The 27,285-nt window shown below is 41.7% G+C and overlaps 1 protein-coding gene across 2 annotated transcripts; it reads right to left on the bottom strand.

Moving 5' to 3' along the window:
- Nucleotides 1–3,253: 3,253 nt before the first annotated feature.
- On the bottom strand, nt 3,254–23,395 carry YBX1 (Y-box binding protein 1). Of its 2 annotated transcripts, XM_086716665.1 has the most exons (8): nt 23,075–23,394; nt 22,311–22,374; nt 12,633–12,666; nt 9,722–9,811; nt 9,123–9,425; nt 8,765–8,847; nt 4,501–4,766; nt 3,254–3,641 (listed from the first exon to the last, which is right to left on the bottom strand). In XM_086716665.1, the coding sequence occupies exons 1-7, from the start codon at nt 23,238–23,240 to the stop codon at nt 4,532–4,534; spliced, it is 975 nt and encodes a 324-aa protein (XP_086572791.1). In that variant the 5' UTR covers nt 23,241–23,394; the 3' UTR covers nt 3,254–3,641; nt 4,501–4,531. The 2 variants fall into 2 exon arrangements, with proteins under 2 accessions (XP_086572791.1, XP_086572792.1); XM_086716666.1 differs by lacking the exon at nt 9,722–9,811 and having other exon boundaries at nt 23,075–23,395.
- Nucleotides 23,396–27,285: the final 3,890 nt, after the last annotated feature.

The raw sequence follows: 27,285 nt of genomic DNA, 5'->3' as shown, positions 1-27,285 counted from the left end.
GCTCTCATAACTTGTCTCCTTGTTGTGAAGCACAATGCACACTTTTCCACATTTAGCTATTTGAACCTCTTTGGAGTAATGGCAAACGAGTCATTTCCTATTTTGTCCTCTAGGATTCTGTGAGGTCCTCCTTTTCTGGAATTTCCACAGATCTTTCTGGCCTTTGCTTTTATATCTTGACCTTGTTCCAGAAGTTTGGGCCTCCACCTTCTGTTCTCCACAGATGCCCTAGAGTGATGGAATTTCATCCATGACCACAGCTTTCAATGGCCGCCGGATGAGTGTCATTCAACTCCACCTATACCTCACTCCTTAGCTCCAAATCTGCTTCCTGTATACTCCCCATGGATGCTGCATACATAGGCACCTCAAACACCACATAAACTCAAAAGACCTCTCCCCTTTGTGCATTCTCTATTCTAGCAAATGACGCCATTTGTCATTTGTATGTATCAACATTCTGCCATCATGCTGGACTTCTTCATCCCTACATTCAACTAGTCACCTAGATCTCAACTCCATTTCTGAAAACATTTCAAATTTGACCTTCTTTCCAATTGCCGTAACTATGATACAGGTCTCATTGTTTATCTGGACTCCTGCAATAATGACCAAATTGGCCATTTCTTTTATCACTTTTTTTTTCTTGCCCCAGAGTATGATTTCTAAAATAAAAATCATTCTCTTTAAAAATAATCCAGGTAACTCCATCACCAGCTCCTCAGCCTAGACAGAATTACAGGGCAGGAGGACTATAGAGCTAACTGCCCAAACCTGTAAGACGCACTAAAACATCACTCAAGGTGTGAATATGGTTCAAGCTAACCTTCTATTTACTTTTGTACTATTTGTAAACTTTACAGCAGCCAGATTGAAGGTATACAACCTCCTCTACCTACAGAGCACCACTCAGAGAAGGGAGAGTTCCAGAAGACTGCTCCTTCCCCAGCCACAAGTCAACTAACCATGACAGATCAGACTAACCCTTCCGCTAGCAAAACCTCAGCATGAAGCCAGTCACGTGACACTTTCTGGTTTACCTGTCGCTTAAGCAGATGTTCAAGCTTACTCGGGTCAGCACTTACTCAATTTCCATTAGCTTTCACCAGCTCCAAATCTGACCCATGCTGCTTCACTTCCCAAACCTTCAACTGTGCCTTCTGAAACTTGGTTCCCAGCCTCTTCTGATTCACTTTCTTACTCTGCCTCTAAATTAAACTTCCCTTAGAGCCCTTTCAGTGGCTTTCCTTCCTCCTGAAACCTGAAGCATCAGGGTTCTTGGTGGTGGGCTTTCTTCTGTAACACACCACTGCCATTTCTTTCTAAGAAAACTTTTTCTTAAATGTTTAGATTATATGAGACAGTGCGAGTGGGGCAGGGGCAGAGACAGGGAGACACAGAATCCAAAGCAGGCTCCAGGTTTTGAGCTGTCAGCACAGACACGTGGAGCTCAAATCCACAAACTGTGAAATCATGAGCCGGAAGTCAGACACTTAACTGAGACGCCCAGATGCCCCAAAGACTATTTCTAAGCAATCTTTACACCTAATGTGGGGCTCAAACTCACAGCCCCAAGATCAAGAGTTGCATGCTCTGACAATGGAGTCAGCCAGGCACCCCACCTCATTCATTTTCGGTACCTAATTTCTTACCACTCTCCTGTGATCCCTCTGCTACAGCCACATAAATAATTCTTATAAAAGGATATGAGATACTTGTAATTGTTAAAGGCTGGAGCACCAGGCTCAAAAACTAAAGCAGAGTTGTCAGATGAGGAAACTGCTGCTTCTGAAGAACTCTACTCCCGCCTAGCAAAGTGCTGACCTTTTCCAAGTCTCATGCTTGTGCCATCTGACTGCCAGACTGGGCACTCAACCTTCATCCTAGCTGGAGAAAAAAATACGTTCTCTGGGTTGCCTTAGAGACTCATAGGCTATCTAATTCTTACATTTGGCAAAGGCATTCATAAGGTGCTGGGCAACAGGACCCAAGACAAATACACATGAAAAAATGCATAAGCAGTTTTTTTGCAACATTGGCATCAAGACCACACTGCAGGAAACTTTCTTCCACACTATGGCAGCTTGATGCTGAGTGTAGTTTCTAGGAAAGGAACTTGGTGGCACCACTCTTGCTCAGTGTGCATTGCCCTGTTAACAGCTCACTGCAGCGAAACAAACACTGAATGCTATTTTCATAAAGCAAAAATTCTTTTCAGATTTCTTTGCTAGCAAAAACAAGTAATAACGTATATGCTTCCTAAAGGCAACGCAGTATATAACGTTAACTTTTGAAAAGCGAGGAATACCTGTATTGGATATTTAACCAGTATTGTTGGTGTTGTAATTTCCATGATAGCATTATAACACGTCCTAAGTATGTAATTACAAAAAATACATCTTACAACCATCAGCAGTATTCAAAGCTGTTCCACTGCATTCTTGCCAGCAGTGAATATCTTTTTACAGCAGGCAAAAAAAAAAAAAAAAAAGTTGGTCCTAAGTTTGGAAGGAGTTTGAAAGATACTAGCTTACTTGATATTATTTTCCTGCCTTATTTCACCAGTCCCCTAGAATTAAAAGCATCAGTACAATGCAATCTTGGTTGTGTGAATTCTGAGCACATTTTGGAAAGGGGCACCCCCACCTGGACTTACATAGCACTGTAGGACTCCTGGATGTGCCTCTCTAAATTCCCATCATCTTTCTCCCCTGGGCCCCAAAAGCTGACCAGGAGGATTCCAAGTGAACATCTAGCAAGATATTATAAAAAATAAGAGGCTTAGGGCAGAAGGGAGCTGAGAACACAAAATTATTTTCACCAATTTCCACATTCTTTACCAAGTCTTCCTATAGGCATTATGTTATCTGTTGTTACCATCTTCAGTCAACCTCACACAGGAGCTGAACCTTTTTAATGAGCACAATAGGCTCTGTGGCAGGTATATGGTAACTCTTAAGGTGGGTATCTTCAACTGGCAGGGTAAAATAACTTTCCAAAAGGCCAGAAATAAGTGGCTTGCAGGCACGAGTCCAGTTATTGGATGCTGGAGCATGCCCTCTCCCCTTTACCACTGCCCCCCACAGCCAAAGGAATCTTACAAGGAGGAAAATGGCCAAGTTGTCAAAATAAATACTTTCCCTTAAAGAACTACATGTTTTAAGGAAATTTCCCTGAGTAATAATTACCAGTATCATCTAAGCTAGCTAAGGACTTACAAACTAAAATAAGACAAGACAGAAATATACACAAAGACAATTATTTAAGACCTTTATTAACAGGTGCTTGCCATTTGTTGACTTTTTTGAAAAAATCAAGTTGTAAACTTTTATTACAAATTAAAAATGAGGTTCTTAAAAATCTCAACTTGACCAGATATGAAACAATTTAAAAACCTTTAAAGGTGTATTGAGAAAAACCAGGCTTTTTTTTCTTTTTTTTAAAAAACACGTTTGTCATTACCAAAAAGAGACATCTTTAGGTAAAAATAATAAAAACCCCATGCTGCATAGATAATGCAGATAGTTCTAGTTATCTGGTCAATGGGCAAAAAGCAAGCACTTAAGGTCTTCAGCTCCAATCTTTTGTTCATTTCTTATTGCTGGAATTTCATATTCATTTCTTCTTGTTGGATGACTAAACTGTAGAAAATAAATAAATAAATTTAAGATCATCTCGCACTACATCGTCTACAACATTCTTTTAGTACATACCAAATTGCTCCAGATCACCCTAGCTAAGTAGGAAGGCATTAACAAATCTATGTTTATTCCAAGACACTGATTTTCCAACAGGGGGCTGACAATGCTGTGACAAGAATGGCTACTTGTAAGTTCTGAATGACCTTTTGCCATTCAGAGGGGAAAATAATGCAGGCATGAGTCCAGTTATTGGATGCTGGAGCATGCCTTCTCCCCTCTACCACTTTACCACCTTTACCACAAAATAACAGAGGGGAAAAAAACAAAAGCATTACTGTCTGAAAATGACAATTCCGGAACAAAACAATTACATGCCTCTGAATATCAAGTAAATGGTTGAATGCAAAGGAATCCTTTAATATTGGAACTGGTATGATGTCAAAACTGCCACTTTCCCCAAAGAGACTATATTGCTCATCACCACACAGGTTGTGAATTCTAGTAGCTATCCCACCTCTTTTTGAGAAGAAACACAATGCAACCATCATACTTCTCAGGGTAAATAAAGTTAGCAAGACTTTCCTCAGCTTACTGGTAAAATCACAGAATTCATTCAGAACAGTTGACAAAGATTCTAATTAATATTCAAGAAATACTTAGGCCTCTAAGTGTCAGAACTGAGGTGGGCGAGAGGCTAAGTATGGCCCTGATACCTGCCACTACCAAAACTGCGTATTTAGGGAATTAGAAAATTAATATGGGTGAAGACACCCTAAGTCACAATGGCTCATCTTTCTATTGCATTAATGGACCCCATGCATGACTGCTCAGAGGCCACAGGCCATCTAAGCTTACTTACCCGGATGATGGTAGAGATGGTAAGCCGGCATTTACTCAGCCCCGCCCTGCTCAGCCTCGGGAGCGGACGAATTCTCAGCTGGTGGATCGGCTGCTTTTGTCTCTTTGCCATCTTGTGGTTTAGGGTTTTCTGGGCGTCTGCGTCGGTAATTGAAGTTACGGCGGTACCGACGTTGAGGTGGCTGCTGACCTTGGGTCTCATCTCCTTGATTTTCCTTATCTTCTTCATTGCCGTCCTCTCTAGGCTGTCTTTGGCGAGGAGGACCCCTGGAATGAACATTGTGCCAAAACTGCAATGAGAAAACCTTCACGCTTTCTTTAACCCACCCACCAATGTTTATCACTTGGTTCAGACAACTAAACACCATATCTGGCCTGTTTATCAAAAATGAGAAGTGCAAAACTTGGTTCGCATTTCACAAACTGAATGAGAGGGTTTAGTGCAAGGATTTGGAAGTGTAAACTAGAAGACGAGAGTTTAAAACTGGTTTTAATGGACCAGCAAATTCTAACTTTTTAATAGATGATACAGTGAGTAAATAATGAGCTGACTAAAAGTGACACACCACAGACACTTGGATGAGGTCATTTTAAATGGGCTTCATGGTAATCAGGTTTGGGAACAAGTGCCACTAACCCTTTACAGATAGATGAGCACTTGCTAAAAAGGCAGGAAATCAAAATCAAAGACAAGATGTTCTCTCAAAAGAAATCAAAAGCACACAGCCACCATCAGTCATTAAGGAAAGGCAAATCAAAACCGTTAAGAGACCACTTCATACCCACCAGGATGGCCATAATCAAAAGATCAGAGGCATAACCAGTGTTGGTGAAGATAGGGAGAAACTGGAAACCCATACACTGCTGGCAGGAATATAAGAATGGTGTAGCAGCTTTGGAAAAGAGTCCAGCAATTCTTCAAATTGTTAGAGTTACTATGTGACCCAGCAATCAACTCCACTCAGTGGTCTATACCCAAGAAAATATCTATTTTATGATTACAATATTCACATTAACAAAAGTGTGGAAACAATCCAAGTGTCTATCAGCTGACTGCTGAAGAAACAAAATAGGACATCCATACAGTGGACCTTGATTTACCCATGAAAAGGAATTAAATCCTACATGCCACAACATGGATGAACCTTAAAAAATATGCTAAAGTGAAAGAGGGCAGACATACAAATCTATGATCCCATTCATGAGATGTGCAAAACAGGGAAATCCAGACAGAAATTGGTGGTAGCCAGGGGCTGGGGTACAGGGAAAAAGGAAATGAGTGACTGCTAATGGATGCAAGGGTATTTTTTGGCGGGAGGTGGGTGAAAACGTCTGGAATTAAGAGATAGTGGTAATGGTTGCATAACTATGTGACTATACTACTAAAATCCAGAGCTATACACTTAGAAAACAAAGTTCAAGTTTACACTGTAGCAATATTATGGTCAATGGCCTGAAATTAAAGGTGATCAGGATCAAAGAAATTATCAACACTTCTATTACCAAAGAAAAGATGAGAATTTCTTCAACTGATAACTATAAGTGTTAGAAACCAGTGAGGTTTTCTTGGCCTTTCCTCCATCCATACATTACATCACCTCAAAAACATCAAGATTAGTATCATGTCTTTTATACATACTGGTCATCATGGGTTCTAATTTCTCTCCGCCCCCCGTTTTAGGACCTCACTGCAAGTCTTAGGCAAAACTGCTCTAGCTCTCCCCTGAAGTCTTCAAGAGTGGCTGCTCTACACCTATCACTGTGGCTTCTAAGTCAGTTTTCCCCATTTCTTTCTAAAACCCCAAGCTTTCACATCTTATGTTATTTTCCATTTACTATCCTTTTCCTGTTATCGTTATCCTGACAGCCCCAAATAACCTGGGTATTTAAGTTCTTTACCTCCTATCCAGTTTTCTTCTATTTGGGTTCTCTCAATTTCCAAGTATTCCATTCTCCAAACACCCTTTCCGATTTTCCTAGTTTAATTCCTTCTTGTTCGTCCATTCTTTATTTCCATGAGAATTGATAATCCAGTGATGCTACAATTATTCTATCTCCCAATCTCCCTTAATATTTGTCTCCCCTTTTACCCAAGTAAAAAAGCTGACCATTAATTAAGCATAACCAATCCCAACCCCAGGTTCTTCATTTGGATCAACAAATGTAGGACAAATTCAACTCTGCTCAACCTGAGCCTGCTGCTCAAAAATGGCTGGAAAACACAACCACATTGGTTGGCCCCACTTTAAATTTGTGACCCTTATTCTATTATTTGATTTTCCTGATTTCTCTTCTTGAGATAATCCCACATCTTTGGCCCAAACTCCTCACACCTCTTCACTGACCCCTCCATTTGATGCCACTAACACATCATACCCACATACTCGGGCTTCTTACACATAAAATACCGAGGGTTCCTAACAAAGGGCCCACCCCTTAAGTGTGGACAAAATCCTACCCTATCTGAAGATGGTTCTACACTCACTTTCCTGACAATTGTCTTCTACTGAATTTTCCAGCCTATAGTAGTGCCCTTACTTCTCAAAAACACTTTCTTGATGCCACTTCTCCCTTCTTGCCACTTCATTTGTCTCCTCAGTGAAACTGCTACACTTGCCTTAGATCTTTCAATTTGCCCTGGAACCTACACTAATCAGGATTTTAACCCCATGCATCGTATGTGGCTCTGTCAACCCGTCTATCCACCAAATGAAGACTATTACGTCTAATTAAAAGGCAAACAGTAAAACCAAAGCACTCAACAATAAAAACTCACACGCTATTTTTTAAAGACACCAATAAAAGCTAGGCAGAAAACTTAAGCAACTTTATAGCGTAACAAAAAGGCAAACCAAGTTTTCTGCTGTTGGCACTCTTGGATATAATGGAAACTGCCACGAGAGCCTATTTTAGACCAATCTTAAAAACACTGATCACTTTGAAAAATGACATTGTGATATCATTTGCAGTATTTCAACAAGGTATCTTTGTGTTGGCTTAAAACTACTTTGAACAGTAGCTGAGTTCAAGATCAACAAAGCTCATCTGTCAGCATCAAAAATAATCTTCCACACTCAACAGGGAAACACCATCTATCTCCAACATCCAACACACAGCTAACAAACTCCTGGTGGAGATTTTAAATGAACCAGCTAGAACTCCAGGCTATTTTCATGAATTATAAACTCAGGACACAACATACATCAATGGAAACAAGAATACGTTATAGACACTGGCTACTGCAAAACTCTCAATGCATATATACTGATGCAGATAGGGTAATCTCAGCTGGGTTCCCTAGTTTCTAAAGCTTCAGTATTCCATCTCTGTTGAAGTACACAAAAGATTGGGGTGGTGGTGTTGTGAGAAACCTCTTTAATAGAAATTAGAATCATAATGTATTTTGAAGACTTCTATATTGTATTTTAGATACTTTTTATAGTAAGGAATTTGTTTCTTAAAACTTACTTAGGCATCAACGGTTAAAGTTGCTATATAAGTCATCATTAGTTAAGAGTTATTACTGTATTGCCTTGAGTATACTGTTAGTTATAGGATCACACCTAGAGACTCAATGCTTTAATAAAAAAAAGAGCCTTAAAATAAGTAACTGTTACGCCATTCTATCCACCCACTGTGGGACAGACTGGGCATACTGCCTCAAAGAGGACTACCATATTTATATACTAAACAAACACATCTGGCTCATGAAACGCTTCTCCAATTACTCTACACTCTACTGGGTGATTTTATTTTGCAATTTAAGGGTGACAAAAAACCCTCAATTGAGACGTGATTAATGGAAAGTTATACCATCTCAAGAGGTTACGCTATCGATTCCTCATTTATGTTAAGGTACAGTTCAGATACTCCTAACGCTTGAAAGGCAATGCTTACCTTTACCTATCTCCCTCCTAATGAAGCAGGTCTTAAAACATGTAATAGAATACAGGTTGAACTATTCTCTTACCTGTGCAAGGACAGAAAAACTGAAATTCCGTACACCCTTATTACAAGGGGGGGGGGGGGGGGACGGACACAATCATATAAAGTAGACCTCATCTATACAAGCTGTTTTTAATGAGTACCAGCAAGAAGATGCAAAGAACACATTCTCAAAGATAACTGACTTCAGGTTCACCTCTTAGGCATCTGATGAAAGAAAATGTTAAGTGTTAACAAATAAATGACTCAAAAAGGCTGCAGGAGAATTATGATGCTGCTGAGTCCTAACACATGCTTGAGAAATTTAACACAAACCATACCTGCGGAATCGTGGTCTATAACCCCGATACATATTCTGTCTCACTGGTCTACCTTGTTCTCCTGCACCCTGGTTGTCAGCACCCTGGAAAGACAATCAAGCTGACTCAATCAGTAACAGTAAATGAACCCCATCAGACAAATCCAAAGTCTGCATACAGGAGTTAAAAATAAAGAAATCATCTAACTGTAATTATATTATAAATTAATCTCTTGGGTTTTTATTAGGAATCAAAAAAATGCTTCCCATTAGATTAACTGCTCCAATACAGATAGACACTCACAATATGCTTAAAACGCAGACTTATTCAAAGTTTTTGCATGCTGTTCATTCTTTTACTTTTTTCGGTGAAAACTTACTTCCATCACTTCTCCCTGCACAGGAGGGTTGGAATACTGTGGTCGACGCCCATAGGGTCTCCGCATGTAGTAAGGTGGGAACCGTCGCCTGCGGTAGGGCCGGCGCTGTTGGGCCTGGCCTTCGGGAGCACTCTCCGATCCCTCGTTCTTTTCCCCACTCTCACTATTCTGGTAGTTCTGCTGGTAATTGCGTGGAGGACCCCTGCGACGTGGATAGCGTCTATAATGGTTACGGTCTGCTGCATATTTACTGCCTTGCACTGGAACTCCACCAGGGCCTGTAACATTTGCTGCCTCCGCACCCTACAAAAGCCATCATATATTGACAGTGACAACAGAATTAAGTATACTTAACAAAATTTACACAAAGCAAATAAAGGGTCTATGTGGCCAGGGGTGCATAGAAATGATTAAGTATCAGTTCCTCACTGTTCTGAAGAGATTGCCCTCTAACTGCAGCCAGCACATAAGGCTTGATGCACCTGTGTTCATGTGGTCACCTGACCCATCCATCCACATTAGAGCCACCATCCTAATGGATGAGATCTCCAAAATATTTCCAAACTGAAGTCAAACCTTTACACAAAAAGCATCCTCACCTTTTCTCCTTCAACAACATCAAACTCCACAGTCTCTCCATCTCCTACACTGCGAAGGTACTTCCTGGGGTTATTCTTCTTTATGGCAGTCTAGTAATATCACATTCCAAAAATAGATTAACAGGGGAGAATAATGTGCTTTTTCATTCAAAATGTACCAGAGTCAATATTATTTTAGCTTGGATATACACTTAATATTAGCTTTAAATAAGACCAAACCGTCAATAAATTTAGGAAAACAGGGACCAATGCTACCCCCAACCTCAACCAAAATACTCTAAACTTACAAGGCCCCAGCATTTTACCACTATTTTCCAAACTAAAACAAGTAATTTAACACTCAAGACACAACAATATATATATGTATTTACACGCTTTTTGCAAAAGCATCATATGTAGCTTTAGACAAAATGAGGATATCCATCTATCCCCCAAAGACTGCACTTAATAGTAGAAGCTAGCCCCACACAGGGCCAGTTTAGATGACAGGCGAGTTTAGTTTTGCATGCTTCAAAGTTGACCAAACCAACTTTGTCCCTGTGTTAACCGTATCAAACTCAATTACAAATGTCAACCAAAATCCCTTCCAACCGCTCTGTGATAATACTTCAATGGAAATGCAATTCACATGTATTGACTATGCGCCACTCTTTACATTATCTGACCGTGTGGGATAGTCAGTTATTACCTCCTCAGAATACAAGAAATCTCACATTGTTGCTTGTTCTCTAGACTGCTGCTACAACAAAGTAAAAGGGGAAGAATAACACCTCACATTCGAATGTACTACTTAATAAAGTTCTTTCATGTGTTACCCAAACTCATTATGACAAATGACGTGAGGTTATTACTACTCCCTTTTTACAGACAATTAAACAGGCTTTAAAAAAACTTAGGTGACTTGCCCAAGGTCACACAGCTAAGTGGCACTTCGAAAAGTATGGACTTTTCTAAATCCAGGTCTTGGGATTCCAAATCCCATGTTCATTCTACTACATCACAGTGGTATCCATTACGGGATCACTCATGCATTTCCATTCCATAGGAGGCAGGACAACCAACAAAGCTGAAGCCAATTAAGCTAAGTTGCCCAGAACTACAGTCTCCCGGATACACTAAGACCTGAGCATCCAAAGTCCCAAGAAACAACTAAATGTTGAAACCACTTCCAAAATAAAGAGGAAAGCATATTGGTGACACCTGTGGGTCAGTACCAAGTGGGTGACATGCGTTCAGCCAAATAATTGAGCTCATCTGTCATCTAAACTGTCACAAAGTTTTCATACCTTCCATATATAGCCAACTCTCAATTACCTGCAGTCATAGGGGATAGCAGAAGTATGGAGAATTATAATCTCAAAACTTCTTTCAGTCAGCATCTTCAAAACACCCCAATTTCCCCAAACTCTTTAATGTTGCTGACAAGTAACAAGACTGACCAGCCTTGCTGTCTCCTGTTTCTAATTATGCATATTCTTTTGAACATGTGAAAGGAAATTAAGAACACAAAGGCGTTGGCATTCAATTTTATTAAACACTTGTTTTAAAAGTAACATTGAACAGTCCCATATTTATGTTTAGAATTTTGTTTTTTGAAGTTTATTTACTTATTTTTAGTCATCTGTACACCCAACATGGGGCTGGAACCCATGAGCTCGAGATCAAGAATTATATGCTCTTCTGACTGAGCCAGCCAGGGGCCCCTATGTTTAGAACACTTGTTTCCATTCTTATATATTTGACCCTGAGATTATCTGATAGGGCTTTGGATATTCAAGAAATTGATCTGGCTCCCCCCTTGATTGCCACTGAGTGCTGCATAGGATACCTCAGAAGGTGACAAAGTACCAACCTCAGACAGCTCTTCCTAAGAAGTATGCTGCCATCCAAGCTCACACCTGCCTGATTAACAGTGAGTGTGAAAACCAACTATGTCTTTTGATGTCTGGATAAAAAGATAAAGTGGCTAAAAATTTCTTAAAGTGATTTTCAATACAAGCTGATAATATTTCAATAGTCTTAGTGAAAAAACTTCAAGTACACACATACAAATGTGTTTTTCCTACCCACAGCACACCTGTGAAGATAATGAAGTCCAACGGAGCCCATGATGTACTTAAGTTCGAGATACTAGTGTTTACTTGGCAGTGGCTTTAATAAAATTCCTCAATGCGCATTTTCCAAAGTAGTTTTCTTAAATGTACTTGTCAAAGTTTAGCATTGTAGCACCTAATCCTGTGTTAGTTTTTTACCCACAAAACACTGAAGCCAATCTAAAAATTATTTAATGAGTAATTACCAACTTTGCCACACCGCCTTTTCACCTCAACCCTAAACTAAGGACTCTTAATTAAATTTTTCAAGCCAAAACAAAATTCTCCAAAGGTAATTCCTAGTCAAAGTGTTTTAACATAAACAGAGGGGCCTAGGTTACTTTGCTAGTTTTTTCCCCCCAGCATTCACTTCAAATTTATAGGTTTTGCAGCTTAGTCCTACTTCTCCCCCATGATTATTGTGATTTTGTCCCTACCACAGAGATAAAACCTAGCAGCATTTGCAAACACCTCACCAAAGTTTCTGTGTATTTATAGCATTATTAGTTCAAGTTTAGGTTAATGGGAGATTTTTTTTCTTCCTCTGAAATTGGGTTTAAAAATTTAGTATGAGTTGAGCAGACTTCATCATTTAAAAACTACTATTAACAAAATACCCATCTGAGATACACCTATTTTAATTAAGTGAGCTGCCAATACAATATTTCAATGTATACATTTGAGCCCTTCCTGTGGGAACTAAATTGTTTGGTGGTTGGATAGAATAACCTTTTTGTAAGGAACAATAGTTGAGAAAACATGCATCCCTTCTCACAACCCTTAAAACCAGAATTGTGAACATTCACACAAGCACTCACCTGGTGTACAAATACATCTTCCTTGGTGTCATTCCTACAAGACAGAACCAAGTTGAACAAGTCAGAAAATGGAATACATTTCACATTACCAAAGATTAAGCATAAGCTTGGTTTTCTGTACATCTCCCCCGCCCCCATTTTTCCTATCGTCACTTGGACTTTCTGGCTGCCATACAGCCGTTAGAAAATTTAAAGCAGAAAGTTTTGTTTTGTTTCATTTTTTAAGACCAAGAGATTACCAACAGTTGTAACGTTACTACTGCAGGATTTAAAAAAGTCCAAGTGTGACCTACTAAGCCATTAAGGTGTGACTAGCAACTGTCACACTTATCCTACTAAACATAAACAATGTTCCAGCACACCCCACTGTTACTCCTAAGAGCACTGTTACTAATTTAAGTAGGAGACCAAAAACATAGCTCATTCCATTAATTACTAGCTTCCTTCTCAGTTCCCCCTCACCATTTCCAATTTCCAAGATCTCCTCGAGGTCATAAAGGTGACTCCTAAAAAACCCTCACAGAATGTACTAGACCGAGAATGAGTACCAATGTAAACTATGGGTTTTGGGTGGTGTGACAACACGTCAACGTAAGGTTGTTGATTTTAACAAATGTCACTACTGCGGTGGATAGTGCAGGTGGAGGTCGTGCAGGAGTCGACCCTGTTGGGGAGGCTGCATGCATGAGCACAGTGTACATGGAAAATCTATTTTCTGCTCAGTTTTGTCACGCACCTAAAACTGCTCTTAAAGAAAAACAAAAGACCACAATGAGGTACAAACATGGATGCCATCAATACCCCCATCATTCCTGTGGCAAGCAGGCAAGCATTGTGCTGGAGAACTAAGGACGTGAAGATGAATGAGTTTCCTACTAGCACACAACCCCTTTACTTCTTATCAGACACCATTTTGCAACAATCATTAAATGCCTAGTTAAACTGTGCTAAAGAAATATGGTTGAAAATACCTGCTTCAGGACTTTAAAGGAGGCAACATTTGCCTTAAGTCTTAAAGAAGTTAACGGAAATGAGAAAGATGTTCCCGAGGTAGACAGAAAGGAGGTCATGGACATGGGTAAACCAGCAACTAGCAAACTCAATGCAAGAAGAGTTCAAACTGGCTGGGTCATGAGGAATATGGCTGTGGAGGAGGGAAAGAACAAGAGCTAAATTATGTAGGCAGAGGAGCCAGCAAAGGCTTTTTTGAGTAGAGGAATATGGCATAACATCATCAAATATTAAAACCTAGTAGCAACTATGAAAATTTCAGATACAAGAGAAGCCCAGTTAGTTATAAAAAACTATTCTAGAAGCCCAGACCAGGATTGATGGAAGCCTATGTGAGGGAGAGTATTTGAGGTCTCTTTCTTGAGGTAAAAGCAGGGAAAATTTTATGAACAAGTGGATTTTGGAAGTGAGAGGAAAATAGGAGAATGAGCTTTTAGCTTTTCACCTAGGACGCTGGAGTGAAGGCAATGATATTGTAAGTAAACACCACAGGAGAAATAGATTTCCAGATCTTTTTTGACCTCCTCCTACCCTCTTCAATTTGTCAGATAGATCAGAGTGAATGGGCTTAATAACAGTTCTAATGTTTAATGACAAAAGGAACAAAGGTTACAGTGAATTAGACTGACTGGCTTACTGACTGTTGGCTTCCTGTTGAACCATGGAGCAACAAATGCTGCGCGCCAAAGAACCCCCCTTAGCATGAGGACATTTAATTTATGGGAACAAAATTTTAAATTTTTAGAAGAAAAACCTACACACAAATGCAGAACACTGCAAAAGCTACTCAAGGCAGGTGACCGAAAATTGACTTCTATAAGCTAGTTGAATATCAGGAACACCTAGGGAATTATGGTTGCCAAAATGCCCATCTGTCAAATAGGTCCTCAGGCATCCTACAAACAATTCCATAGCCATCACTATTAAGATCTTTAATAGTGAACCCTTTAATTTTGAACCCGAGGGCCCTCAGAAAAAGTACAATGAAAAACTAGTAGAGTAGGAAAGTCTAGAACAGGAACTCTCAACAGGGGCAGTGCTGACCACCACAGGTCATTTAAAGTTGTTCCAAAGATGGGCACTATTTGCCATAACTGGGGTGAAGGGTGTCAGGCGCTAGAGAACTAGGTAAAGAATTATTTGGTACCCTAGTAGACTTTCATGTAAGTACATTTGAGGGCTTTTTTTAAATCTTTTTTAATGTTTACTTATTTTTGAGAGACAGACAGCAGAGAGAGAAGGAGACACAGAATCTAAAGCAGGATCCAGACTGAGCTGACCTGACAGCGCAAAGCCTTACGTGGAGCTCGAACCCACAAACCGTGAGATCATGACCTGAGGTGAAGCCGGACACTTAACCAACTCAGCCACCTAGGCACCCCAGTACATTTGAGTTTTGAATCTGGTATTTTACATTGTTTTAACATGCACTGAATTTACTAAAAATGCAACTTCCATGGAAAGAAGTTTTCATTACTGATAATGCGACCTGTGTATCTGGGTAGCCAATACATCATTTCTTTTATCAATCAGTATTTGTGGTGGCACTGACTATTCATCACGTCTTCTAATACAGCTGCAAGTAACTATGTACATACAGAATATACTATGCACTGCAATAAAAATTTATCTACAATTTTACTTCAAGGTTGTAAAAGGAATTAAAAAATTTACCAAAATGACTTATCTAGTTAGAACGTATCTTCCTAAAAACAGTACAAAGTAGGCAATATACACAATGCTGTCCCTTGGAAGACAGCTTAAGATATTCTGCAGGTACAAAGATACGTGGAAACCAATATGGGCTCATTAACTGGTGTGGTGCCAACAACAGCACTCACTCTTTTGACAACAAACCGGCCTGTTAGGGGAATTACCATGGCCAAAGTGCATCTGATTTTAGGAAGAAATTTGACAGCTCAAAAAATGCAGTTTTAGCCAAGATAGAATACTACAGTTTGGATGCACCAAATCAATCTAGTTGCAACTTATTAAGTGACTGTGCAGAAATTCAAGGTACTGCTTAAAGAAAATCCAATCTTTAGTTCTCATTCCACTATTAGCTGTGCAACCTTGGAAAGCTGCCTCCCCTTCACTATATCTCCACCTGCAAAACGGGAAAACCTAGACACAACGGCATACCTTACTGAGGGATTTAGGTTCCAGATACTGTCCCAAGTGCTTTAACTAAACATACCATTCAATCCTCACAACCCAAGGTAGGCACCATCATTAACCCCACTCTACAAATTATTCCCTGTAAATAGACCAAGGCTCTGCTACATATCCCCTCCCCTAATGTAAAAACCATTTTGGCCTCACAAGTCATAGAAATCGCTGTGGAGTAGACCCCTATCTACAGTAACACTGGGAAATAATGCATGCTCACAGCTACTATATAGAGAGAGCTTACCAAGGAGGGAAAAGCAGCAATTAAAATAAGCTGACCAAAATGGATCATCAAGAAGTATGTTTGAAACTTTTAGCTGTTACTAACGTAATAAGGAAGGAACAGAGAGACATCCCCAGGACTGCACCTTACCTTTTGTGGTATTATCCGCGAGAACTAAAAGGTACACTTCTTCTGTCTTTACCATACTTTACTGAGGGTAGAAGACTATGGGCAGGGCAGACTAGTTTATGCATCCCTTTAACAGGCTAACTAGCTAGCTAGGCACTAGGCTAACAACAGTAACAAAAATAGGACATGGTCCGTCCTAGGATTTCAACCTAGAAAGCCACCACCTTCAATGCAATGCAGCAGAATTACCAAGTATTGTTTTCCACACACTATATAGTACGTTAAGTCCTACTGATCAGAGAGGGTGAAGAGGAGAGAAGAGCAGGCAATATACATAGAGCAGTGGTTTAGAACTCCTTACTAGAACCACTGGAGCCAAGGCTAGAATTCTGGCTATTCCATTACTAACTACATGATCTGGGGCAAGTTACCTTATATGCATAGTGGGGATAAAACACTTACCTAAAGGCCACACTATAATCAAACCTCAACCCTTCCTTACTGCTGCCACTTGAGGCAATTATTTTACTTGCTGTTCAGTGCCTAGTACTGCTGTCCAAAAGAAATCAAATGCAAGCTAAATAAATACAGGTTTGCCTAGTTACCTAAAAGTTCACTTTAACTTTTACACCACTTCACTTTCATGAAAGGTTTCACAGAAATGCACTACTTTTGGACAACATGGGGAAATCTGTATCTAAGTTTATTTTCCAGTAGTCACAATAAAAAAAGTAAAAACAGATAAAACGAGTTTTGCATTTAAGCACGTACAAATCAATTATTAAAAATGCCAAGTATTTTACATTTCTTTTTTCATACTAAGCCTTCATAATCTGCTCTATGTTTTACACTTCTGAAAAGTAGGTTCACAAATGCAAGCTGTGCAAAAGAAAGTGGTTCAAAACAAACACTAAATTGGGTATGTTTTAAAATTCAAGTTAAAAATAATTCAGTCTCTCAGATGCATGCACTAACTACACTTCCATACAAGTCTAATAGTTACTGTATAGACAGCACAGGCCTACAATATTACAACAGTGTCATTCCATATAGCACACAGTCCTGTTCTGCACTCAGATGTATGCTCTCTGCTGTATTCTTCTATTCCACCTCTTGCTGTTAAGGGCATTATTTATACTGAAAATTTTTCACAAAAACCCCTCCTCTTAGGTTTTCTCACTCTTAACTAGTATTGTCCTTATTCAGCAAATGAGGACACAGTACTGACTTCAAGGAAAAAAGGAATCACAGATAGCGAGCAGCTGAAGAAAAAAAAGAGGCTACCGTTTTTAAATTGGGAAAATGCTAAAGAGAAATACTGCTGGGATTTATAAATACAAGTCTCTTAAAAGTTCCTAATGCAGCACAATGAAGGCAAAAACATGTAGCTAGCACTAAACTCCTATACTACTAAATTTATCCAGATTAAAGTGTTTTAAGATGTCCTAAAATTTCAGGAAACTTTTGCGCCAATCCACAGCACTGCCTTAAATGAAACCTAACATATACGTAAGTTCATCTATCCCTAACTAAATGCTCTTATTCTATTACCTTGTTGCAGATTACTACACCATGCCCTTTTAACAACTTAAATTGCTCAATTGCACAAATTATTAATTCTATAGTCATTAAAAAAAAAACCAGCAGGTGAATACATTCGTTCTCTAGACTTAAGATGAAAAGCTTTTACATTATCAGTGACTTGGTGAACAAGGATGACTTCTGGCCAACTTAAGATGAGCAACTAACCCAACCAGCATGTAAATTAATCCTCAAGTGCCTTGTATACAAAGCCATTGTCTGAAAAGCCTCAGTTCTGAAATCAAAACAAATCCCCCCTCCACAACCAATAACTGCTTTTTCAAGACTGCCAATGATACATCATGACCTAAGGACTATTTAGGTATCATTTTTTATGCTTCCATCCACCCATCCTGCCTTAGTAGCACAGTCTTCTTAGTGCCACAGCATTTAGTTATATTACAGACTACCCATGTCTTCTATGATTTAGATAGACCTTACTGTGCATAATCAACTTCAGTCTGATTTTTAATAGCCCAAAAGACTTGGCAATCACTTTTCCATAAGTCTACACATTTTAAAATCCAAGAACCAGGCAGTAAATATTCTAGGCCACGTAAGGTCACAGACTGTCACATATTCTTAAATAACCCTTAAAAAAGTAAAACCCATTCTTAGCTTGCAGGTCGTATAAAGACGGGGTGAAAAGATCCAAGAAATAAGGGTCAAAGGCTCTCTCTTTTAATTCCTCAACTGCATCCCAATACTGACTATTAAGCAAGTCCTTTTTAATTGTTAAAGCCAATCTGCACACTAAACTGGGACTATTATAGCCAATACCGAACTACATGAAACAGGCAGTGCAAAGCAGAAAGCTTTTAAAATCCAGGGAACTAATAGTGAGCACATATAGGAGCTCCAGTGACATGCTGGGTATTACTTAGGAAAACAGGTCTTTCAATGGCTAAGAATAGCCACACTAAGAAATTACCTGTAACTTTGTGGACACCAACCAAATTGAAGAGGACTAAGGGCCTATATTTTCAGGGACAGTAGAACAGCAGCTAATGAACAAAATCCACAGTAAGAAAACCGTTCAAAACCTACCTCTGCCACTTACTATGCTTCCTAGGGCAAATCACTCAACCTCTGTCTTCAGAATAGTATCTACACCTCAAAGATTTTAAAAATTAAACAGTTTAGTTCACCTAAAGCATTTACAATAATTCCTGGTGTTAAGTGTTTGAGAAATATTAGCTACTTTTATGTGCCATCACTGTGTGAAGTAAGTCACCTTCATCAGTTACATACACATGGAATCCCTAAAAGGGAGACTAAACCTGATAACCACAACCTCAGTATTTTTGCTAAAGAGAGATAGCTAAGTCCTTCCTTGGCTTGGTTTATCATACATCTTCCTAGACCACAGGTAATAAATTCAAATGCATACACGGAAGCGAAGCAGGAAGGGAAGTCAACAACAGGAGAAAACCCAACCTGTCACAGTGCGGTAAAGAAAAAGAATGTTACGCCCTATTTGAAAGTTGTAATAATACTCATGGCCAGCTGATTTTTATTTACATGGACTTCAGGCCCCAAAGCTAAAATTCAGATCTTAAAAAAAGATAACTTGAAAATTTGGGTATTATCTCCCTAAGTGTCAGTAATTATTTCTAATCCTTTTTAAAACACTATTGTCCAAACAAAACATCTGGGGGTAGACTCAGCTAGGAGGTCACCAGTTTGTGCCCTCTGCCCTACTGGATTCTCTTTGCTCCAAATTCCTTGCTCACCACCAAACCCTAGGATGATTAATTAAGCATTTTTAAGTACTCTGGAGAACAGAGTCAGAGTATTTCTCTTGTTGTCACTATGAAAGATGCATGTCCCATTGTTACCAACTCATGGTAACTTTTCATGAGTTTGGTGAGCATGGATTAATCCTCAACAGCTGGAAGCAAAAGACAAAAATCAGGTTTCCAGATTTAAAAAGCAAAGAACCAAACCCTGAAACCACTGACCCCTGCGGCATCCTTCTAATGACATCTTCCAACAGTTTTGAGTGAAGTTTTTCATAATAAACTGAAAAGAAACTGGGGGGGAAGTGGTGGTGGTGTTCAACAAACCCCTCTTAGTCACATAATCCAATTATTGTTCAAGACAGCACAGGAAGACTAACCATGAATTTCTCACAATTCCTAGATTCTGCAGCCTAACAAAAGCTGCCAAACGTTTGATGTTTTAAAAGCTCTTATGCCTTTTGTACAATAAAACCACCAGAAGAAAACGCTTTTAAATATAATCCTTACAAAACTAACATTATTTTCATGGGTAATAATTTAGATCACAATATTTACAATGAAAATACATTCTTCAACAGTAAAAAAGTTTACATAAAAATACCTTCAATTTTAATTATAAAAATCTGAAGAACCTAGATTATAACTCACAGAACTCCCAAGGTTAAAATTAGAGTCACAGCCATCATCCCAAAGACTACATCCTCTCCCTTACACAGCAGCAGCAGTGTCTACCCACCCCCTCCCAATCGACAGCCAGGTACCTCCACCCCTGTCTACATACCCAACCAACTCGCAAACTTCCAGACTATAGTTCTTTAAGACCTACATTTTCCCTTCATCAAGGTAAACCTCTCTTGGACTTATTACAGTCACATTTTACAGTGACTTGAAAGTCTTACAATCATTGAAACCAGTTTAGAAACACAAAGCACAAGCACATTTAAACCGGTTAACTTGACAAAATAGTTGAGGTTAGCACAGTCCAAGCGAAGGATCATCGAAAGTCAATCTACATTTAACTTGCCCTGGAGGACTACCAATTGGGTTAATTACAGGTTGGAATAAAGATACTCAAGGAATGGCATCTCATGAAATAAAAAAACTTAGAATATGTAAATAAACTACTTTTACCCTTGGATAGAAACTGTTCACTTAAAAAATCATAACCTCTGTCCATTTAACAAAATATAGCAAAAATAAGGCACGCGCATACACTTTCAAAACTACACAAACTACAATCCAACCACAGAAAACGCTGCACATTACATTCCCTTCTAATGTACACACCAGCATTACACTGGGTCAAAAATTAGAAGCGTTATTTTTCAAGGAATGGCCCACAAGACATAATCACTTGGAATTCTTGTTAAAAATGTACCCCAGAACCAAAGAATCTAGGCTGGGAAGAACTCAGGAATTTGCATTTTTAACACCCTTCCAAAGTACTAAGCATACTTTAATTTGAGAACTATTGGTTTAAGGTATAGACCACTAAAGAGAATCAGGAATCAGGGTAAGATGGAAATAATAACTGAAATGCTAACATTCAGAGAGCAACTAAAAAGTGGTCAAATATAAGCACCCATGCATTCTCTTCATCACTAGTAACCAATTATCAAAAAACTGAGGAAAAAACGTAGCTTTGACCTGTCACAAAAAGTGTTAATAACAGATGGAAAATTCCCCAAAGATTTTGGAAGAAACAAAATTATTTCCCCACAACTGCAAACGTGGAAAACAGACCATCAAATGCTTACAATCTCTTTTGCTTTTGAGCATTTCCACAATATTTTATGGTTGAGTAATGAAAGGTTTTTCATCAGCCAATTATGTCTGTCTTTAAGCTTGATCTTGCCCACTTGGGTTTCTTGCAGTAGTGTCCATTACACAAACATTCAGTAGTATTTCCTACCCTTAGGTGTTCTTTTCTAGTTGTTTAATGCCTTCTGAAACAAGAATGTAAGAAAACGCGGAGATGAAGGTATCCTACCTGTAAGGCCAATGTGCTATGAGCACACACCATGCCCTACACCCATATGCAACTGCACTAGTAGCCTTGCTTGGCAGCCATCTTGGAAATGATGCCCGGCTCACAAGGGAGACCGTGAAGAAGAGTACAGTGTATGAAAACTGCACGCTATCATCACTACTACTACAAACGACTCAAAGGACTAATCCTAAAGATGAGAACAAACAAGTAGGAGAAATAAAAAACCTGAGAAAGGGAAAAGGGTAGTTTCTTCCAGAGGCCACCACAGGAACAAATAGAAATTGTAGTTCTAATGTGAAATTTCTCCAAGGCCTTCAAGACATCATACACTGAAACGTTAAACAAAGGCGATATAACCTTAGCAGTCAAGATGACAAGACCTCCCCTACTGCACTGTCAACTCTTGTTACCTCCAAAGGCTAACCACTTAGAAATAATCTCCACGTACTAATCCAGTGGATCACATCACATTTTTCAATACCAATTTCACTAACGTGACAAGGATAAAAATGCACCTCGGAGAATCACACTAGATCCTGGTTACCTGAGTTTGCCCTAACTGTTGAGAGTTGGCTCGTCCACTGCGCTCGCCTTTTAAATTGCTCTGTACCAGAAGCGGCCTCTTCACTTAGCTTTAAATTAATATTTAGCTGCAAAACAAAAGACTATCTCCAGATCCCTAATCCCTTCAGTCTTCAAGGAAAACAAAACCTCACTACCCCACCAGAAGGAACAAGCTACCCATGCTTAACCCCTTCCAAGCCCGCAGGGCCTGCCCAAGGAGCAGAGCAAGCGAAAAGGTAGGACCGAGACTACGGTAGCGGTCATCTCACCTGTTGATGAAACCATATCCGTTTCTTACATTGAACCATTTTACTGTTCCCAAAACCTTCGTTGCTGGAGGGAAAAAACACACACACACACACACAAAAACAAAAAACGCACGATTACCAGACGTCCTTTCTTAGACCCGCCACGCTGGGGCACCCGGCCCCGCACGCGCTCCGCAGCGGCCAGAGACCCCCTGACAGCCTCTCTCTTCCGAGGCCGCGCACGGGCCCCGCGGCACACGTGGGTGAGCTCGGGGCGGCGGAGAGGCCCGTGGGCAGGCGCTGGGCGCGGGCCTCAGCGGGCGGGCGCGGCTGCGGGGCGGGGAGCACGTGAGGGAAGGGGAAGCGTCCGGCCCACACGGGCCTGCGTAGGCGGCGCGCCGCGCCCTCAGGGTACACGCGGAAGGGAGCGGGCCGGGGGGGACGGAACAACGGCGTGCGGGCCCGAGCGCACGCGGCCGCCGGAGAGGGGAGGGACCCCGCCGCACACGCGGTCGGCGGCGCGCGGCGGCCCGGGGGGAGGGGCGCGCGGCCGCGCGGGGTCCGCAGGGGGCGCGGGAGACGGTGCGCGCGCGCGCCTGCCGGGCACGCGGACCGGGCGGGCCGGCGTCCGCGAGGGCGCGGGTGAGGAAGGCTGGGGGAGGGGCGGCCGCGCGCCGCCGAGTCGGTCCCGGCCGGCCGCGCGCTCGCCGGCTCGCCCCGCTTCGGGTAACGGTTCCGCCGCCAGGCTTCCCTACGGCCCCACCCCCGTCCCGTCCGGCCCTCACCGATGACCTTCTTGTCCCCGCCGGCAGGCGCCGCCGATGTGAGGCCGCCCGGGCCGCCGCTCCCTGCGCCGCTGCCCGTGGTGCCGGGCTTGGTGTCGGCAGCGCTGAGGGCGGGGGCGGCGGGGGGGGCGGCGGGCGGCTGCTGGGTCTCGGCCTCGCTGCTCATGGTTGCGGTGATGGTGACTGGGGCCGGCTGCGGCAGCTGCGGCTCCTCCCGGGGTGTGATGGTAACTAGGCCGGCGGCGGCGGTGGGGCTGCTCAGGGCTCTCTGGGGTCCGCTCTCCGCTCCCGCTACCGATCGAACTAGCGAGAATGGCGGGACGGGCGGGATAAGCCCTGCGAGCGACCCGCCCCAAGCACCGTTCACTGGCCACTAGTGCTGCCAATCTCACCACCTGACCCCGACTCCCGGCTTCTATTGGCTAACACTTTATCACTCCTCCATTCTCATTGGCTCTTAGGCGGCTAATTCGGCCGACCTACAACCGTTCCTGCCTCCGCCGCCGCCATAGAGACCGGAACTAGAATTAGAGTAGAGTCACCACGAGAACCATAGAGTACCCGAGAGGACGGGCAGAGTGAACGTGACTTTCACGAGGCTGCAGCGCGGGCGGGCGGGCCCCACGTCCAGGGCTGGGTCTTGGCCAAGGGAAGGGCAACCGCCAAACGCCTGAGCCGGGATTACCCGGCCTTGACCCTAGGGCTTGGAAGGGGACCCGACGGCACCTTAGCCCATAGGGAGGAAAGGCCTCCCTCTCTCCCTCTGCTGTAAATGTGGTCCTTGTGACCCCGGACCATTACTGCGGATAAAGCCGTCTTTTCTACAATGGCCGTGTACTCTCGGCACAGCCGAGGGTTTCTGGAACGTATGCATTCAAAGAGCGTCTGTTTCGGCGGAGCAGTCCGTCACCTTGGAGGGACCATGCAGTCCCTCAGACCGCCCCGGCTCAGCATATTTAGGGCGGAGGGCGGTGGTGTACTCCACGGGGACCTGCCTTCTGATCCCTCTTACCAGGCATATAAGGACTGCCTCGTTAAGTATTCACGTCTTTCTGTATTGGCCACAAATCAGATTTAATTTCAACTCACGTTTATTGAGCAAGCTAGGCATTTCCCTTGTATTTTATCCTTTCAACAGCCATGCGAAACGGGGATTATTACCCACAGTTCACAAATGGTTTATAATTGAGGCTGCCACCTGATGTAGCTCAAGTCCTCCACCTTCATTTGTTCTTCATTAAGCTTCTACTATCTACTATCGGCCGGGGATGCTTTGGTTCGCAAGTCAGTTTCCGCCTTAAATTCAGTCTACGGATGAAGGCAGAAATTTAAACACCCAACACTCCACAAATACTCCAGCTCTGCAAAAGCACAAAGCATTTTGGGAGTGGAGGTGATAAGGTGGAATGCTGACTCCAGGAGCAAGGTTTATGGAAAAGCCTAGCGGCAAGAAGATGGGGGTCTGGGAGAATAGAAGTAAAGTAGTTGAGAAAGACTAGCATGAAAAATTGGGTTATAGAGGTAGGCAGGTTCAAATTAGTAACATTTTATTTGAAATTATCCTAAGGGCAATAGTGGAAAGGGTAGTTTTAGAATTGTCAGTAGGGAGTGGAAGATTTTTTTTTTTAAGGCTAATGAGTGTGGAGAATGGGTTGTAGAGTGGTGAGAATGGGTTGAAGAGGGGAGAGAATGGAAGTAGAGAGACAGCAAGCTAGTGCAGTAGTCCTTACCCCAGCGGTATCATCTAGCCTGTCACTTCCACCTCCTAAAGGCCTCCCGAATCAGAATCAGTCATAAATATCTCTCAATGCCAAACCAGAGTCTCTTCATTGCTACTGCCATGACACTAGTGTAGGCAATCATCTATTGCTTACAGCAGAGGTAGGCAAACGTTTTCTCTAAGGGCCAGATAGCAAATATTTTAAGCTTTGTACACCAGACAGTTCTGTCTCAGCTGCTCAACTTTAGAGCCTGAAAGCGGCCAATCAATAAACAAGTGCACCTGTGTTCCAAGAAAACTTTATTTATGGACACTGAAATTTGAATTTCATATTTTTACATGTCACAAAATAGTTTTGTTTCAACTATTTAAACATTTAAAAAAGCATTCTTATTCTTAGCTTATGAGCCACTGAAAAACAGGGAATGTGATCTGACCTGCCAACCAGTTTGCTGACCCCTCTCTTTAGAGCGCTGCTGTGGCCTCCTAGCCAGTCTCTACCTCTTTCTTTCTCTAACATTCTCCACCATGACATCCAGAGTGTTCTTTTGAAAACATCTCATCATGACAGTCTTACTTAAAATCTTTCAGTGACTACTACTGTCTAAATTCCTTATTGTGATTTACAGGACTCTGTAGGACTTCTCTAAACTTACCTCCTGACACTTCTTTCACATTCCTTGTTCAACCTTCCTGGTGATCTTTTAGACATTGCTTCCTTTAAGCTATCACATACTATTCCCTCTACTTATAACATTCTTCCTTTCTCCCTTCTTTTGCTTGCTTAACTCATCATCCTTTGGGTCTTGCCTCAAATGTTACTTCACTAGGAGACCCTCCTAACACACTGTATTGCATGAATTAAATCTTCCTTTCCTCAGACTATGAGTTCCTGAGCATCTGGCCTAGTACCAGACACAATATCTTAAGAAATCTGTTATATGAATAACGTGGTACAGAAAATGGATTGGAGGAGGTACTGGCAGTAGAGAGGTCATCTGGGCAGGTGAAGAAGGCTTGCAGCAACAATATGTATGGAGAGAATAGGTGGATTCTAGAACTGCTACTCATCTGTTCCAGCTCCAGATAACTTTTTAAAAAAATTAATTTATTCTGAGAGAGAGAAAGCACGAGCAGGGGAGGGGTAGAGAGAGGAGAGGAGAGAGAATAGCCAGCGGGCTGGGCCCCATCAGCACAGAGCCCAATGCATGCCTCCAATCCCGAACCATGAGATCATGACCTGCACCAATATCAAGAGTGCTTAACTGAGCTACCCAGGTGCCCCAGCTCCAGATAACTTTTGACTGTTAAAAAGAAAATGTTTTCTCAAAAGGCAGTTCTGCCAACATTGGGGACCTTTAAAAGTGTGCCCTTTGGCTTGAGACTTTTTCCCCAAGGTAGAGTTACAAAGACAGATTGAACAATGGGACTAGCACCTCTGCCAATAAAGAGCAACCTTCTCTATGTAACTGCTTTGAAGGGATGGCTCCTCAGCACAAATCTAAATTCTGTAACATTTGTCTTTAAAATGTTACCTAAAAGTATCATTACTTACTTATTCAATTATTTCACTAAGCTCTCTCCTGGTGCTCAAAGAGCATAAAGATGAGTTATTTAAGAAACTAGTTTCCTTGTAGCCACCTCCATACCACTGCCAAAATAGTACTGAAGCACTAGAGGATAAAGAGTTCATGTCAAAATTCAACCCCTTTTCCAAGGTGGGAGGTTTCCACTCCAGTTTTGCTAGACCCCTGCCACACTGCCCAGCATGGTGACCATAGTGTAGACAACCCCAGTGCCTACGTTTAAGTGGTGTGAAAGGCAAGACAGTTCATTCCAAGAATCTCTTTTGCAAAATAACATACACCTTGTCCTCTATCTCTAACAGACTCTGGCCCAAGAACATAGCTCCTCTTCCTAGAAAGCCCCTTCCTCCTTTATCTCCTGGCTAATTCCAACCAATCCATCAATACTTACCACAAATGTTACCTCTTCCTTTCACACCTCCCCCTGCCCGCACCCTCTTCCCCCAACCCCCTGCCCACTCCAGCATCTTGTACATAGCATTCATGTAACAGGTCTTTCTTGAGCACTTACTAGGTACTAGATACCTCTTCTAGGTGTGGGGACATAGCAGTAAAACAAAGCAAAACGACCGAATTTCCTGCCCCCCTAAGGGCTCACATTCTAATACCACACTGAATCAAAATGTGCCTATCTCCTGTCACAAGCAAGGGCCACATCCTACTCATCTTGCGGCTCCTGTGCCCAGGACAGACCCTGACCTAGAATGCAGGTGCCAAGTGTAACAATTCAGTTTAATGGCCCATCACAGGAACGTCAGCTTAGGATCCCAGCAGCTCATCCTCCGTACTCTCTAATTCCACCTTGTCTAGTTAAAGATCTCTCCTCTGCTAGGTCAGTCCTTCCTTCCCTTTGCTCCCTGAACCCTGTTTACCTAGCTACAGAGAGTTGCAAATATCTATACTGT

This window comes from Puma concolor, chromosome C1, assembly GCF_028749965.1.
Source record: "Puma concolor isolate L17-30 chromosome C1, mPumCon1.1.hap2, whole genome shotgun sequence".
In the NCBI taxonomy this organism is placed as follows: domain Eukaryota; kingdom Metazoa; phylum Chordata; class Mammalia; order Carnivora; family Felidae; genus Puma; species Puma concolor.
Note: the sequence above shows the minus strand (reverse complement) of the source record. Positions and strands in the feature narration are given on the sequence as shown.